Source organism: Sphaeroforma arctica (genome assembly GCF_001186125.1).
Source record: "Sphaeroforma arctica JP610 unplaced genomic scaffold supercont1.8, whole genome shotgun sequence".
Taxonomy (NCBI): Eukaryota; class Ichthyosporea; order Ichthyophonida; genus Sphaeroforma; species Sphaeroforma arctica.
Genome location: NW_014040550.1, coordinates 142,873 through 159,576, shown reverse-complemented (window position 1 = coordinate 159,576; position 16,704 = coordinate 142,873). Strand labels below are relative to the sequence as shown.

At 42.2% G+C, this 16,704-nt stretch overlaps 4 protein-coding genes across 4 annotated transcripts; 1 reads left to right on the top strand and 3 right to left on the bottom strand.

Annotated features, from left to right (window-relative positions):
- Positions 1-252: 252 nt before the first annotated feature.
- Positions 253-823, bottom strand: SARC_00305 (hypothetical protein; the record flags this gene model as incomplete). Its single annotated transcript, XM_014306032.1, has 1 exon — positions 253-823. A coding segment is annotated over exon 1 (437 nt), but the record flags the coding sequence as incomplete, so codon positions are not given.
- Positions 824-1,441: 618 nt separating this feature from the next.
- SARC_00304 (hypothetical protein) lies at positions 1,442-7,089 on the top strand. The gene is made up of 9 exons (XM_014306031.1): positions 1,442-1,750; positions 2,335-2,448; positions 3,490-3,638; positions 4,034-4,141; positions 4,598-4,762; positions 5,272-5,391; positions 5,647-5,672; positions 6,217-6,325; positions 6,934-7,089. Exons 1-9 carry the CDS (start codon positions 1,546-1,548, stop codon positions 6,982-6,984), a joined length of 1,047 nt encoding a protein of 348 aa, XP_014161506.1. The 5' UTR covers positions 1,442-1,545; the 3' UTR covers positions 6,985-7,089.
- A 2,805-nt stretch (positions 7,090-9,894) lies between these two features.
- SARC_00303 (hypothetical protein) lies at positions 9,895-13,454 on the bottom strand (the record flags this gene model as incomplete). Its single annotated transcript, XM_014306030.1, has 5 exons — positions 13,422-13,454; positions 12,615-12,813; positions 11,598-11,754; positions 10,954-11,097; positions 9,895-10,052 (listed from the first exon to the last, which is right to left on the bottom strand). The coding sequence occupies exons 2-5, from the start codon at positions 12,723-12,725 to the stop codon at positions 9,895-9,897; spliced, it is 570 nt and encodes a 189-aa protein (XP_014161505.1). The 5' UTR covers positions 12,726-12,813; positions 13,422-13,454.
- Positions 13,455-14,115: 661 nt separating this feature from the next.
- Positions 14,116-16,249, bottom strand: SARC_00302 (hypothetical protein; the record flags this gene model as incomplete). Its single annotated transcript, XM_014306029.1, has 4 exons — positions 14,116-14,215; positions 15,062-15,216; positions 15,820-15,926; positions 16,207-16,249. The coding sequence occupies 4 exons, from the start codon at positions 16,247-16,249 to the stop codon at positions 14,116-14,118; spliced, it is 405 nt and encodes a 134-aa protein (XP_014161504.1).
- Positions 16,250-16,704: the final 455 nt, after the last annotated feature.

The window sequence follows — 16,704 nt, the reverse complement described above, 5'->3', positions numbered from 1 at the left end:
GTGTGTGTGTGTGTGTGTGTGTGTAAACTAGGTATACATATGATATGCCTGTTGATCTATATACATTCCATGTATATCTCTATATATACATGGTCTCATATGTATGTCGATGTGGGAGTATGCAACCATTTTCGGCGCACAAAACTGAATATTGTCGAAGCATTGGCAGGTTCACAAATCCAATCCAGCAAAGTATAGCATCTATCTACTTAGGATAAGAATGCAGACATTTAAAGTCAAACATTATAAACCAAGCGCTTACGTAGTTTGGTGTAGATATTGGATGCCACTTTCAGATCGCTGAATTTCGTTTTCGGGGATATACTCTGTCTTTTTTTGTCCTCCTCCATTATATCTGTCTGTGGTAATTGTTCCATCCCTTCTGTATCCTTTTTATGTGCATCGTTGTGCATACACCTCATAATCGGTCGAGTACACACACTTGTACGTGATTGCTCAGAATACATTCGCATAGTCATGAACTTTTGAACTCCACTTGCTGATGTGGACATACTTTTGTTTGTGTATAATCTACCCCGTGTGAACATATCAGTGTATGTGTGTGTGTGGGTGGGTGTGTTAGATTGCAGGGCTTGGAGTGCGGGTCTCCGTGAACTTAAAGCGAAACTCATCATGAAAAGTGTAACTAGGCGTCGATCATAGACGAGATACGCCGAAAATGTGGTCATCTACTGGACCTTTCTAGTGTGTAGTATTCCGATTGTCAAATGCTATTGTATCCCACACTTCGGAAGTTCCCGATTACATAGACCGAATAGCTTATACTATTGTCAGCAGATTCATTGTATAAGCTATATCTTGCATACATTTATATAAATAAATATCTGTGTATTTACATGAAGTATAAAACAACATAGATCCATTCAACAAGTGGTAATAGATCACCCTGACGAGCCATGAATTTGCGACAATTTCAGACCAGATTCCATAGTGGCGACGCCTCCCCTAAAAATATTAAGACCACAGATTCACGTGCGACAATGCGACCGCCAAAACTGAAGTATCCGCCCTTGGGTTTTAGGGTTATAATTTGTAGGATTCTTTCGAACACTATGGTCCTTATGGCTAACGACAGTCTGGACTCTGAACTCTCTCAGAGAGAGAGATGTGAGAGACTCTCTGTCTGTCAGTGTCTGACCTCTCTCATCAGACTCCAGTCTCTGGCTCCCTGAGGGCCTGAGCCGGTGAGCCCTCTGGCCCCTCTCTCTCGCTTTCTCTCTCTCTATCTCTCTATCTATCTCACTCTCGCTCTCTCTCTCTCTATCTCTCTATCTAACTCTCTCTCTACTCTGAACTCTCTCAAGTGACACTGTTTAAGACTGCTGTGATGCCTTCTTATTGTATTTAAATAAAATTGATGACACATATATAGTAAAAATAAATATAGCTCGGTTTGGCCTAAAATTCTAAAAAGCGACGAGCCATACTTCCAATACCCTTCTACTATAGAGTCTGTGTGCATTATCCTATTTTGTATCCTGATTGTCGTTAGCACTCCATTTAGTTGATATACAATAGCGCAGTATGTATAGCTCACTGTTGAAGGCATTTAATAGAACAAGTGTTCAAAGGTTGCGTAACACTCCAAACTTCATCAGGGCTCACACTTTCCATTCCTCAGCACCAGCCATGTCGTTGAAAGTCGTGCTAGGCACTATGACCTTTCCCTCTAAGGTCAGCTTGGAGGAAACTAAAGAGATCTTAAACAACTTCAAAGCCAGTGGCGAAGGTATGTATGGTCATTAGACCTTAAGGGTCCACTTTTAAAAGGTGAATCGTTCTCAGGGAGAAGTAATCTATATCATTATGGAGGTTATGATAGTGATCTTGGACAAATTCAGCGTCAGTTGCAAAGATGTGAATGGTGTTTTAAAGGTCGATTGAAGTGATTATGTGGATGTGTCAGTGAAAGATTATCTAGAACACGCTCTCTAGTTGGACTTTTTACCTTTTTTTACGGAAAGATAGAGGCTATGATATACTATGAGCAATTCGGCTACGATATATTATGTACATTCGTACTGCATATGTTGTTATCATGTGTTTACAAACTGGATACTAGTACTCTCTTTCGCGAACCAAGTCTTATACATGGCGATGTTATATGGTCGTCACACGTATATTTTCGTAGTATATACGATAACCGCTAACTTGCACATTGCTCTACGACATCATTCACTGAAAGCTGCACGAATATTGCCCGCTGAAACGATAAAGTACTGACCTCTTACTACTCGCACACATTCTGTGGTTTCTTATATAGTATGAATTCGGCCTTACTCATTTCCAATAGTTTATTCTGCCTTGCACTAGATTACGATGAGGCCGATACAGCCCTAATATATGGATCAGGAGAAGTAGAGAAAATTCTGGGCAAGGCTGGCTTTGACGGGCTTGAGATGGCTTGCAAGGCAAATCCCAGTGAGGGTACGTGAAGTTGGATTGAACATATATATGTGTGAGCTGCAGTTGTATTCATTCAAACGAAACCCAATTTTAAATGAAAAAACACCAAATTCTTATCTCATTGCTTCCTGGGAAACAAGTGCAGACACGCGAACAGAGATTTGGCTACTACTTATCTGAGTGATGTGCTCTACTAAAACTTCCATATATATACGTATATATATATGTGTGTGTGTGTGTATTTGTGTGGGTGTGGATATAAGATGTGAGATGTGCGTATAGAATACTTACATATATCCGCCTATACCTATATAGACACACAGCCTATAGCGAACTCGGATCAACATGCCAAGCAAATGCTAGTCGATATCAATATCGTATCGATGTATATTTGTACAGAGGTATATATTATGTTCTTTAATATCAAACACACACACACTGTTAGAAGTTTCATACCCACAGCCGTACTTTTTAGCTAAATCGTACTTTATCATTTTAGAGCGTATTGGTGTGTACGGTCTTGAAAGTTCTGTCGCTTTGGATGGCTATATTAGCAAGCATTTGCCGCGCAGCTCCTATATCGTCACGTACGTAGGGCACGGGTCTTTAGGACGTAGTGTACCTATGCGACTGTCTCAAAGGCTTACGTTGTATTTTTTATGACAATAAGTTCGTACATTCGCACCGTATGTTGCTAGCGATATGGTGATAGCTGACGGTGAAGATTTGACGCTTTCGAGAGTAGACTTCTCACCAACCTGCTGTGCTACAGAGCATCTTTGTTCTGCGGGGTCACATACTTGTTAACAGCTCTGTTATGCATTTCCAGTGTATATATACTCACAACTTCTTCATCTGTTTCCATGTATTCAGTATTCCTGTTGTGTATGTATTTTCACATCTCTCTCCTCTCTCTCTAGACATTGGCTCCAAGTTTGTGCCTTTCGAAACCACCGGAAACCATTGCCTGCTATACGATGGCATTGCCAATCCCAATTGCGATCATCCTATTAGTAGTGTGTGCTATTCATTCGTCATGCATCGATAAATACATTGCCACAGGTGGACTCTCGCGGGAGGTTGTGAAGGCGCAGCTGACGACGTCGCTTTCTAGTCTGCAAGCGCAGCAGTGCGACATCTTCTATCTGCACCAGCCAGACCATTGTGTACCTATTCTTGACACGTTGAAGGGTGTGGACGATTGCCACCAGGTAAATACCACTGCATCACCGCGCGTGTACGTTAGATGTTCACATGTGATGCACTTGTCCTGGAATTATGCATCGTTCAAATTCTCTTCAAAGTTCAACTGGACAAATGCATGCAACTCAAGCCTGAGCCATGAGTGTGCCTACATGTCCGCTTGATTCTACACTTTTGTATTGTATTTTGGGGCGAACGTGCGTAAAAGTATGCTTACCTATATGGTTGTGCCAAAACTTTTTTCTAGTTCTATTTCGAAAAATCTACTTATTTTATTAATTTTACACCACTACGTAGCTCTCGCGCTAGCACATTTTGCGACAGTAGAAAAAGTCTCACAACTTGATACGCACCTCTGCAGGTGGTTTGCTCTGAACTGAACATTTAAGACATTGCTATGCAGGCTGGCTTGTTCACGAGATTTGGATTAAGTAACTTTGCCGCTTGGGAGGTGGTCGAAATATATTACTTGTGTAAGGCTCACGGCTTCATACTGCCCTCTGTATACCAGGTGAGTGTTCGCATCATATAATATAAACGTACAAGTCATACCATATGTGTAGTCGTGTAAACAAGTATACGCGTAGTTTACTTGATATTTATGATTTTATAGAAGTGGCAGCTGTGCACCAGAACATACATCCATAACCATGTACGGACCCATATCCTGATCGGTGTACCCACAGCAGATATATAATCAAGTAACGCGGATGATAACCCCAATGTCTAATTGTTTTGGTTCGCGAACATGAACAGGTAATAGCGATATCGGACAGACAGATGCATACTTATATATATATACCGACTCGGAGGGTGGACTTGTATGTCCACAGAGGTTGTGTAGTAGTATAACGTGCATATTAAGAGCAACGTTTGTATAGGTATATGCTACAAACGTTAAGATAGGAACTGGCAGATACATATCTGAATATAAACTGACACAGTGCGTGAATTCGTGCACCCACAGGGAATGTACAATTGTGTAACGCGGATGATAGAGCCAGAGCTTATTCCTGCTTTACGCCACTTGGGCATGAGCTTCTACGCGTACAATCCTCTCGCCGGAGGAGTACTCACTGGACGTTATAACATTGACGATAATGTCCCCGGTGGTCGCTTCGATAAGGATACGGTATGGTTAGCGTGTAGGGACTTGCGGCTGTATACATGGATGTTGTTTTAGAAAGGGTGGTATATAAACAAATTAAAATTATTTTTTTAGCTTATCGTGGAACGGTCTGAAAATGATTCATCCATACTTTCTGTACGCGCAAAGATCGGGCGACAACTATGATGGTCAGAGTTGCTTGCAGTACAGAATTTATTGCTTTGTATTTCAAGAGTTTTAGTGTGTCAATCTGTAAATTTCAATCATTGCTCAGTATGGCAATTTCCTGTGGACTACGCTAAACCAACTTTTCCGCCCGCAAACTCATTGGTTGCTTGTTCTATTTTCATCGCGAACACAACTCCCATATTCAGGCAGGATGTGATCTTGATGCCTACGTGTATTTGACTATGTATGTCTGTAGATTTATCTGTATCCGTACATGCTTCTGTGCTATCATTTATGTATGTTTAATTGTGTGAATGCATTCATCGATTGAAAAAAATGTTTTTCAATTCTATTCCTGTACTCAGCCGTGGGGTAGAATTTACAGGCAGCGCTTCTGGTACCCCGAATTTTTCAAGCAACTGGACCGGTACAGGGCTGAGTGTGAGAAGGCCAATGTCACGCAAGCTGATGCCGCTATCCGATGGGTGAGTCTGTTCTCTTATGCTGTCCACCTCGATACTTACTTATCATTACATAGTATACCGTAATATTGTCGATTGTATTACACGCTAGGAAGTTGTTTCAGGCCTAAATGTCGTGGCATGGTACGCTGCTATTTTGACGGTGTAGCTAAGCACTGGCGCTGCCATTCAGGCTTACTTGTCATGGCCTGTTTTGCTGTCGTACTGCCGTGTGAATTAATCACTAACACAGCCATTATGACTGATTTTCAATTGCAGGTCGTACATCACTCTCAGCTCAAACGGTATTTCTCGCCGGGGATACGCATCAACATGCTTTATCGTGTCTCTACCTTACTGTGAATATTGTTTGTTCGTGTAGCTGTCGCGCACACCATTTTTGTGGATACTGCTTGTTCGCAATTCGATAGAAGCCAACATACCAATTTGGAGCTCTAGTTTCTCTTGTTGTTTGAGTAATTAACAAGGATATTTAATGTCTAGGAAGTTCGACGATACTGTCAGCTCGAAGCCTCAGCTGTCGGATTTCGCAGATTGGACCATGCGCTGGTGTAGTGTCCGTATGGCGGAGTCTGTCCGAGCGCTGAGCGTGTACTAGTTACCGTATTATATTTAATGCATCAATTCGTGCCAATATATTCCGGGATTGGTGTTAATATGGGGCTGCGGACCAAAACACAGTCCATTGTTTTTAAATCCGGAAAAACAATGCGAAGTAGAAATTTTGTGTGGATTGTTGTATAGTATGTGCGGTTATCTGGGCTTGCTTAAAGCCTGACGAGTTGGTTGCAATGCTATCGTTCAGTACATTTGGCATCCCTACTACAGTGAACTCGGCGATGCGATCATCATTGGAGGCTCGTCTGCGCACCACATACAGACCAATCTAGACGCCTGTCGCATGGGGCCTTTGCCGGCGAGTGTGTGCGAAATAATAGTATGTGTGGTACAGTCTACGCGGATGTGCCATTTTTTAAATATATATATTCGATGTCACGCTCAAGCGGGGTATTAATTGCGCAATATAGATTGACAATTGGAAATATGAACCTGCAAATCATCACTTGAGTTGTGATACTACCGTCGTGTTTGTCTGGAGTAGTTTCCATACACTATTAACTACAGATTCAGTTCGTTATTTCGTGGACTACCAATGAAGCGCACTATCTTGAATGTAAGCCATATATTCATCTACTTAGAGGATTTACGCGCGCAGAGATCCCTTTGAAGCTCTACATGCACCCTTGATCTATAGACGAACTTTTGAGAGTGAAATACCTTCGCCGTGTTCAAGACCAATATTTAGACTTTTAAGTTTTATAGTCGAAGAATATTTGCTGAAGTTGTAAATGGAATATACGCCATTGAACCATACGATCTGGTTGTATGGTGTACATCCCTGTGCGAAACAACTAGGCAATTGCACTTGATTTTCTGGAATGAGAACGCTAAATCTGGGTCTGGGGAGTGCCCTATAGTTGGGTGTCTGTCTATCTAAGTTAAGCAGTACACTCATTTCGGAACCCTGATACTCGACACGCCCAGGATGAGATGGAGAAGACCCTACGCCCAACATGTCCACGATATAATAGGTGAAGGAAGACTGTGCCATGCTATCTATTCGATCCCGGCAGTTCGGATCATTAGAAATTTCTCTGATTGTATAATAAAACTAAAGCGAATTTTTGGTGCATTCAAGCGAGCTTCTGGGTTCTGTATCCGTCGTTGTGCATGTGTAAGCCCAACCGATTCGTTTCGCATATAGCACTGATCTGATAAGGCTGGTGAGCACCGTAGTGACTTAGTTGCGTGCGCGAGAATGTCGTATATAAATACGATTTGCCACTCCTCGGCTATCGTTTTGCCGTGGCAATTTATTACATAGGGTGTGTGCTTTTGATTCTCGAGAGCCCGGTCGTCGTGATGAGCGTGACGTGTGAGTACAGAACTTTTTAAAATCTCAAAAGCTGACTGTTTTCGGCATTTTCCTAAATACTTTTTAAATCCAAGTCTTAAACAAAGATGCACTCCTTACATGTATTATATGTATGTCGTCCTGGTTTTCGCTTAAAAACTTCCCTGGTTCGTTTATAACCCATTCGCTATGCAAATTGATTATGGAAAGTGGTGACTACCTTGAAATAAAAATTATGTTCCCGTTACGATCAATCTCAATTTTCTGATACTCGATATCAGATACATTCCTGAACGATGATTGAGTAGCTTGCCTGATCGGGTTCTATCACCACTTTACATGGGCTAGCTCGCTCCTGTCTCCTGTTGTTCAGGTTGTACTCCATTTTTTATTCTCTAATCTTCTATAATAGTCTTTTTCACATTCACATCCAGTCTCCAGACCTGTCATACGAACAGATTGTTACCATATACCACTTTTGTTTCGGTTTCTGAACTACAGTGATTCAAATACACTATGTTCGCCAAGTGTTTATGTTCTGAGTCCTGACTGGCCCAGTGCATCCAACATAGGAACAATCATCAGATCCGTCGTGCAGTAGAAGAACAATCCGAGACCAATGGAGATAGGCAACGCCGGCAGAGCCTTCCCAACAATCAGCAGAATAAACAATGTTATGCAGAGACCCTGGGTATGTACGAGTGAGAGTGCGTGAAATGTGAGATATATGCTGGTTTGGGTGTATACCAGGATATATGTATTATAGATAATTGCTACAATCAGATGAGCATTCTATATCCCAATATGGCGTGCAACCAACATTCAGCGGGGAAGGCAATGTTTAGCAGAGACCCTGGCAACGTAAGTGAGAGTGTGTTCAAATTGACTGACATGCTAGATTGTGTGTTTACATTCAGAGTATGGATCAAAGTCCTGTTTGACATAATAGAGTGATAACAGGCAAAGGCTCTGGATGATAACAGGCAAAGGCTCTGGATAATAACAGGCAAAGGCTCGTCAGGAGAACAAAGTGTAGTTGAAGATATTTTCAAGGTGTGAAGCTGATTTTATAATCATATAAAGGGGATAAACATGGCTGAAGTCAGCGCAGACATTAATTTAACAATCAAACAGTAAGTAGATAACACCAAGATATAGGTGCCAACCCGCATTTCGACGCGGCAAATTAGCTTCTAGCAGCACCTAGGCGCAAATTTTCGATGTGTATATGCAGAGCCTCTGCAGACACGTGCCATCCTTCTCTCGAGTTGGTTACAAAAAGGCCATCGTCATAAAGCCTTTCGCGAGCCTGCTAATCACTTGCATTACAGCATGCATCCTGAAATGTGAAGCTATTATAAATATAACAGGTGTAATAGAAAAGTAACCCTAATAAATGAAAACTCACGATAAGAGTACAGTAAGTACTGCTAGTTCTACTAAGCTACCACTTTGGGCTTTGACCTGCTAATCACTCGCGGGCTGTCACATGTGCACCTTCACATACATACACATCGCGAAACTACTGGGTGAACTTGATTGTCGAACACACGGATATGATCTCAGGATTATATCATACACTTGCATTGCACGAATACAGGGTAGTGATACCGATGGTGTATCTGAGTATTGAGATCACATTTTCAGATTCATCATAGAGCGCAGACTGGATATCGTAGAATATCGCCAACAATGGCTTTTTTGAAGAAAACGCGATATGGTTTCTCACGGGTTAGTAGACATTAAAATCAAAAATACTAGTACGGCAATGCAGCAGGTTATGAACTCACCGCCAGAATGGCATAGAAGCAAGCCACGGTAACTGTTAGGCTCGGCCCCTCTGCTGCCTTTCCGATCAAAACGCTACAAGGTGGACGTGGTGGGTAAAGATGGGACAAACGTCAATCATTACATGTGTTGAACTATGCAGGAACGTAACTCAAGGACAGATAAAATACTAAGAGGTGCATTTCCGAGAAGACGTTCCATGGTGGATGTAGTGGGGGGAAATGGGCGCCAAAATAATGCACTACTTGGAACAAAATACGCAAAACGTGAATTAGAATACAAAAGTGATACAGAAGAACTTATACCTATCTATCAAGCCATAATCGCATAGCAAGGAAACACTGCGGTGCTACACGGTGGCAGACCATACAGTGTACATATCAAGGTACAGATCTGCGTTGGTCATGACTGACTGTATCGTCTCGTTCGCAATGGAGCAGAACGCGACTCGCTGGTGTAGATAGACCATAAATACACGTACAGGCAACACAGTCATAAATTGTATCACAACCAGATGAATATATAAACAGCCATTTCTTCAGATGACTCCGCCTTGTTGTCCATACTATAAACTATGTCGCAAATTATGTACCGGCGACCACACACTCCGAAGTCGCCCATCCCTACGTGACAAAAATAAACATGCGACTGCTTTATACTGGCTACAAGCCTCCCCATACAGCTGCCACACCACCACTCACAAATGTATCCCGTAACACTCACTCTCCACCACACAACAACACTAATGAATATTGAGTCACCTACGCGCAGCTTTGCGCTATATTTCATATCAAAAGATCCCATCACCGCACAGACCTATAAAATATGAAGTCCCCTAAACCCAGCTTGACGCCCTCATCCTGCTCCTGCTGCATGTTCTGCCTGGCTTCTTCCAGCTCGCGCCGCCTGCGTCGTCGCCTCCGCCGCCTAGCTCGTGCTTCGTCTGTGGTGTTCACTGCATCTACACGTAACAGATTCAACGCATGTGAGTTGATTCCCTATGGCTTCTGTTATATCTACACGTGACGAATACATTGTATATGAGGTGACGTGATGGATGAATCTATTTCTGGGTGCTCTATACATTAATATGTGGAATGCACTACTGCATGTGTACGTGATAAATACAACATACATGAGGTGACGTGATGTATCACTATCTATACGTTTGTGGCGTCCACTGCATCTATATTTGACAAAACATTGCATACGAGATGACGTAGGTGTGCTCCATACGTATGTTCGTTAATTCCACTAAATATACGCCTAACAATTATTGTTGGTTGAGCGTGTACTATGGTTTTTATGTGCATATATGGTCGCACTCTTAAGTCTGCACGTGTATCGCGGCACTAAAAGCGGATAGGAGATGATGTGCTGGTCAAGCATGCCCTATAGTCCATAAACTGAATCTATGATAAATGGCCTATTTGTATACAGGTATACGTCTAGGTCTACGTTTCCGGTGCCTCGCTCTCGTCTCTTTTGTATTCATATATGCGACCTACTACATACATGTATGTTGGCGTGCTGCATAAGCTCTGTTGTCTTGTATTGTGAGTGCATGCCTGTTCCGCCTAGCTCTAGTGTTTTATGTGGCTTCCACTTGTATCCGTATGTGAAAAATGCAACGCGTGCGTATAGTTGTGTGAGATATGCGTAATCCACGGTGATAAATACATTTGCATGATATGATTACATCTATGCACACATGCCATAGAGGTGCAATGACGAGTAACAACGGGCACCAGGGATTTGCTCTGTTGTTCGTTGATGACAGGTCTTATTTCATTGCTGTGGTCATAGAGGAGATAATATACATGCGTATGCAAGTCACACCCAGTCAAACACATAGAACGTACCAGGACTTGTAGCAGTTGGGGCTGGCTCAGAAGCGCTATTTGCAGCCGCTAGATCTGAAATCTCTGTGCTTGCGCTTTCGTCATTGGTGGGGAGGAGACGGGCGGTGTCGCTATTCGCATCTTCCCCGTGATGGCCGATTGCATCTATTGAGTCATCGTACGCAAATAAGTCAGGCCAATGGTGACAATGGACGAATACAACGGCAAGAATTGGTGTTCATATATCTAATTTTGAATCTCAAAATACCGTCAGTTTTGATATTAGTTGTACGAAACAAGTTTAACAAAAAAAAATTTAAATTCCCCAAAAGTAAAAACTACAGCTGATGTATCAAGCACTTTCCGGACTTCACTCCCGACTCTACGAGGTTTCCAACGTCTACATGGTACAATTCTCAAGTGAGAAGTCGGGAGCTTCAATATTTGCTGACCAATATCGATTTTCAAACATTGGGTTGGAAGGGGTTTTGCTTTACCATAAAAAATCATTAGGAAAGCCGAAAACACTATATTCTACCAGACTAAATAGGTGATAAATCCCCATAAACGTACGATCGTTGGCATAAGGAGATACCCAATTATCACCAGAGAAGTATGTAAATTATAACGATACGCAATAGCAACTCCATTGATATATCTCGTACCAGAACTTTCGAAATCCTTTCCGTATATGTCATCCGCATCATCATCAACATTCGGTTGGCTGGGTAAGGTAGCGGACACTATGTACGCCATTGTCGTAGAGTATATGAGAGAAGGAAGCAAAGGCTCGTCTCGTTCCTGTGCAGTTTCCACCAGCATCTGTGTGTGGTTTGTAGCGTTTAGGATTTTAGATTTCGGGTTTTGGGGATTTTGTGGAGACTATAGACGTTATAGTAGTAGACCGCACCATCTGTGCGTGATTAAACTTGGCATTCGTTTGTGAGGGTGGGCTTAGGTGCTACCATCATGTAGTGTGAAATGGCGACGACATATGCCAACGTCGAAGAATCCACAGGAGCTAAATGCAACGGCTTGACACGTCCTGAACCACTTCGTATTTACAACTATGTCAGATGGACGACTAGTACGCGTGGACACAAATAGGGACTCAACAGAGCGTCCGCATATTAATAATAGTTGCAGCCGCGCAGACCTCGCACGCCTCTAGGTACACACGTTGGTACGAATATATAACTTAGGCTCGAATCATGCTTAACGACTTCAAAAGCCACCAGAACACTCGAACGCCATTAACCCATTCGAGACTATCGGATGAAAACATGTATATACATATAGAAACTCCGACTACAACACAGAACCAACCCATCAGCACGCTCAAGCCGTGAACGGTGGGAGTGCTTAAAGAACTCAAAAGAATTGTAAAAACGTACTAATTCATATCAAACACTTTCGTAACCTGCCTCTAGTGAACCACAGTCAAAGTTGGGAACGGTAGCAGGTGCTCGATGAAGACGGGAGTCCTCAGTACACTCGAGACTATACTAAGACGTACTATATGACAATAAGGATAAGTAATTCACCTTGAATGGACTACCCGAATACAATACAGCAACGATGTCCGACAGAGCCACACATATCAACAGGCCCAAATTATAGTCATCTGCACACTATAGACTATCGTAAAGATATATCATATGATAAGGGATTATGTAACATACTTTAAGTGGACCACCCGGACACAATACAGCAACGATGTCATACAGCGCCACAAATATCAGCACGGCCCAAGTCGTGAACGGTGGCAGGTGCTTGATGAAAACGAGAGCCATTAGGACACTCGATATGATCAGATAAGCCTGTGTGAGCAGTAGAGGACCGCGCCAGTGGATGCATATGGTTCCGACGATGCTGAAATTCCTGTGAGTTGGCACGTATTCGAACATCTTATATTCATAGTCATTAAAGATGCGTGCTGGGATGTTCCACTTTGGCTATTGTGTGTTGAGAAATTGTGTATGGGCTGTGCAGAGTTTGTACCGACGTGCAAAGTTGGCGATGGCCGCTGTGTTGATATTTGACATTCGACAATTGACATTTAATATTTAAATGTCAAACATAAGTACATAGCCAAAATGTGCCGATGCGTGCTATTCTAATGAATACGAAATAGTGTTGTGGAGCTCTGCTGCCAAGGCTATATGCAATGTGCGAGTACAGATGTCGTTTAGCATTTGTTTTGCAACAGACAGTTTGTATTAATTGTACTTCCGATTGCCGGTATAAAAAAGTGGGAGCCTGTAGAGGAGGGAGCCTGATATCCGGTTTTTATTTTGCGACGGATTGTAAAATTATCGGATATCGTAAATAAGCTATAAACCATTCAAATGTGCATTTGAATAAAAATTCATCATGAATCGCGCTCAGTCGATGAGAGTAGTGCTTGACCTAAAATTACATTGTATTTATCTTTACCATATCCAAAAGATCAGTCCTGTAATCAGTAACTCGACAGACGATATACATACCAGATGAAGAAAGCAACAGTGATCCAATCCACGGGATAATTGACGGCGAGAAGGACTTGTTGTAGATACACAAAACCAAACGTCATGAGGAGCATTTGGGACGAGAATATAAGCCACCCTCTGGAAGCGATTCATACGTGAAAATGACAAACAGAATGTGCCAATAAGTCAAAAGTGTATGTGTAATCTGAGGTCCGAAACATAAAAGCTTGTGTAGGTTGAGGGAATCAGGCAGGAAAAAAGTGACAATATCGCGTTGTTTATGATAGACTGCAACATGGTCAATTGTTCTACGGGAGGGCTGTACATCAAATGCGCTGTGAGTGCCTCCGTAATATCCCATATCCTATATATATATAACTATTTCTTCGTGTATGATAATGTAAACTATTGTATATATAGATGTGTAGAAGTACCTAATTTTGTGGTTGCTGTGACTGAGTAGCCCATTATACTCGCATATCATATCCAACAATCTCCCACATACAATTCAAAAGAAGCAAGTGAGAGGTTCCCTGCGGTAACAATGGTGCACTTTGTGGTTGTGCAACAATTCCGCCTCTCAACAGTATAAATCGGCAAATTTTTCGCGCACCCATTTGAGAAGTCGGTAGCAATTATACTCTTGCACATGCAACCCGGCAATAAAGACTAGCAAACTCGCCCTTTGTATGTAAAAAATATTATCTCAAACTCACTTTATAGCTCTGTAGCAGTTATACTTGAACAGCAGCACCAGTCCAAGTGTCATGGTGACGACCACCACAAGCAGCATCAAAGCATTTCCGACGGCGCTGCGTGAACAATTGTCGTGTTTGAGAATTCTGATCGCTTGAAATTGTATGCAAGCTTGTACGCGTAGATATATTTGCAAAGAGTACCAAATTTATAGCTCAAAACTAAAGTTACAACCGATTTATCGACTACTCCCTGTAGCTTGCTGCATGAACATTTCTCTAGCGCAAACACTACAGTGCACCTCCATATAAATGCCATGTAATGCTTTATTCATCGTACCGTGTATAGTACATGACATCCTTTTCTGCCTCTCCGTTAATACATTATCGGCTCCATAATTTGCAGTAGATAACTACATAACTAGACTATAACTTCCTGTCGCGGTGGATATACATGTCCGGAGGCTATCTCAACCAGCAACCTGCAAGGGCTTAAGTAACTGCCACCCATTGCGCTTAGACTGTGGTGAATCCGAACAAATCCCGTAGTGGATGGCTATATCCAAACATCCGCTGTAGCCCTTATAGGCTCAACAGACAACATCGGAGATAACCACTACGTGGCATGTTCAGGGTACTACACTTGTGCTAGATTGTGTAGCATACAGAGTGAAGAGACCAGCAAACGCCCGCACGATTACGACTACCCATCACCCGTCCCGACCACGTCCCGTCCACAATAATTTTACTTGTACACCCTAACTTGCTCAAACACACAACACGACCTATTTGCATCGTCTAATTTTACAGCAAAGTTATATTCACCCCTATCTATTGCACGCGCCATCGGCTGCAATCGGCACGTTCACCTCATCACACACGCAAAATAAGAATTTTCATAAATACAATCAACCCTCTCCTTAATCCCGCATCCGTGCATAGCAAAAAATATATATAACATACCTCATTGCATTCTGATAGTTGGTCTGTCCGTCGTCTTCCTTGAATATACTCGCATAAGCAATGTACTGCTTCTCGGGATTGGTGGCAAAGTATGTTATCGACCTGACTGTTATCACCACCAGCATCATGCAAATGGACACTGGGATCAGCAACGCCTGCATATAGAATCAAAAGCGTTCCTGTTCTGTTGTAGTTGATACGGGCGCATCCGTGAGGAAAAGAGACAACTTGATGCTTGCCCAGAAACCTTGCATGTGTCGAATCGATTCGTTGGCTCGGTACTCGACATAGATGTAACATAGATCTGCGCAGATTTATATGCGTGGTCGAGCAATGAAATATGAAGTGCCCATGTGGGATGCGAAACTCGGCAATTGGACAATTTTCAATGTCCCACACTGTCAACGAGGGCCCATTTGAAAAGCCCTGTCGTAGTCTGGTATCACCATACGAGCAGATGTGCAGTGATTCTCTCAACTTGGAATGTGGCAAACATGCTTTGGAGATCAGTGATTAAATTTTCTCGCGGTTGCAGATATTCGTTTGCCAATCTTCTCCAGCAACACAGACGCTCAGAAACAATACCTAAGCTGAATTTATTAAAGAATATGCCGGAGACTTTATCTGCATTGAAAGCATGTATTAAATCTTTGACATCACTCGCGCTAATCGATGAGCACTGTAAACTTTCGACGGGTATTATGACGCAACCACAGCAAGTTGCCCTAGTCTCAATATTACTGAATGAAATCGACTACCTGTATTTGACCGGCGCCATGGTGCACATCTTCCATCGTCATAGGATCGTCAATCTCAGCGCCGTTAGGAGGTGCGTGATCCCCTGTGGTTGTGCTCTCCTCCGTATCTATGCAGGGAGTGCTAGTGGTATCAACAAAAGATATCGACGGCTTAATTGACGACGGAGTTGTATTGATTGTGTGACTCTATACACAACTGCACAAAGCATGCATATGTTTATGAAACGGAAGACATCGAATGACATCAGGCATGGCTGATAGTAATGGGCTATTTGGCACAACCGAAGAAAATTGCGAGTATTGAGCAGATATTATCAACAAGAAATTAAAGCAATGATGAAAGACAGAATCAGTCACAAACTCATAGAAACAAGGGTGTGAGTAAACCTTCGGGTAAACAAGCGATGTAGGCCCTACACTCAGGGACCATTTGCCACAGTCGGAGAAAATATTGCTACAAATCATCAATAAAGATTTGCAATTGCCCAAATACAGAAATACACATTGATGTGCCGGAATGAAAGTCGACATAACGACAGACTTAGCTTATAAACTTTGAGGTGTGTGTCCGCATATATCCGTGTGGTTTGTGATAGCATCTGTGTGTGCTAGTATGTGTGTTCGTGTGCGTGTATGTAAAATTGTGCGAGCGTACGTGTGGGCATGTGAGGTCAGATTTTCTACTTACCGCAATATAGGATATAGTGCAGGAATGATATACATATAAATACTCCTATATAATGACACATATGCAAGTGTCAACTCTTTCCACTATATCAAACAAAGCCCGCAATAAGACAGTATGGAAAGTACTGATATATATATATATCAATATATATATATATATGTGTGTATATAAAATTATATATATAATAAGTATGTATA

Excerpts from the sequence above, each read along its gene's own strand:
- SARC_00304 (XM_014306031.1), top strand. The coding sequence starts at position 1,546 with ATGTATAGCTCACTGTTGAAGGCATTTAATAGAACAAGTGTTCAAAGG. Across the intron at positions 3,639-4,033 it reads GTGTGGACGATTGCCACCAG|GCTGGCTTGTTCACGAGATT; the intron begins GTAAATACCACT and ends ATTGCTATGCAG. Across the intron at positions 5,673-6,216 it reads CATCACTCTCAGCTCAAACG|TGAACTCGGCGATGCGATCA; the intron begins GTATTTCTCGCC and ends TCCCTACTACAG.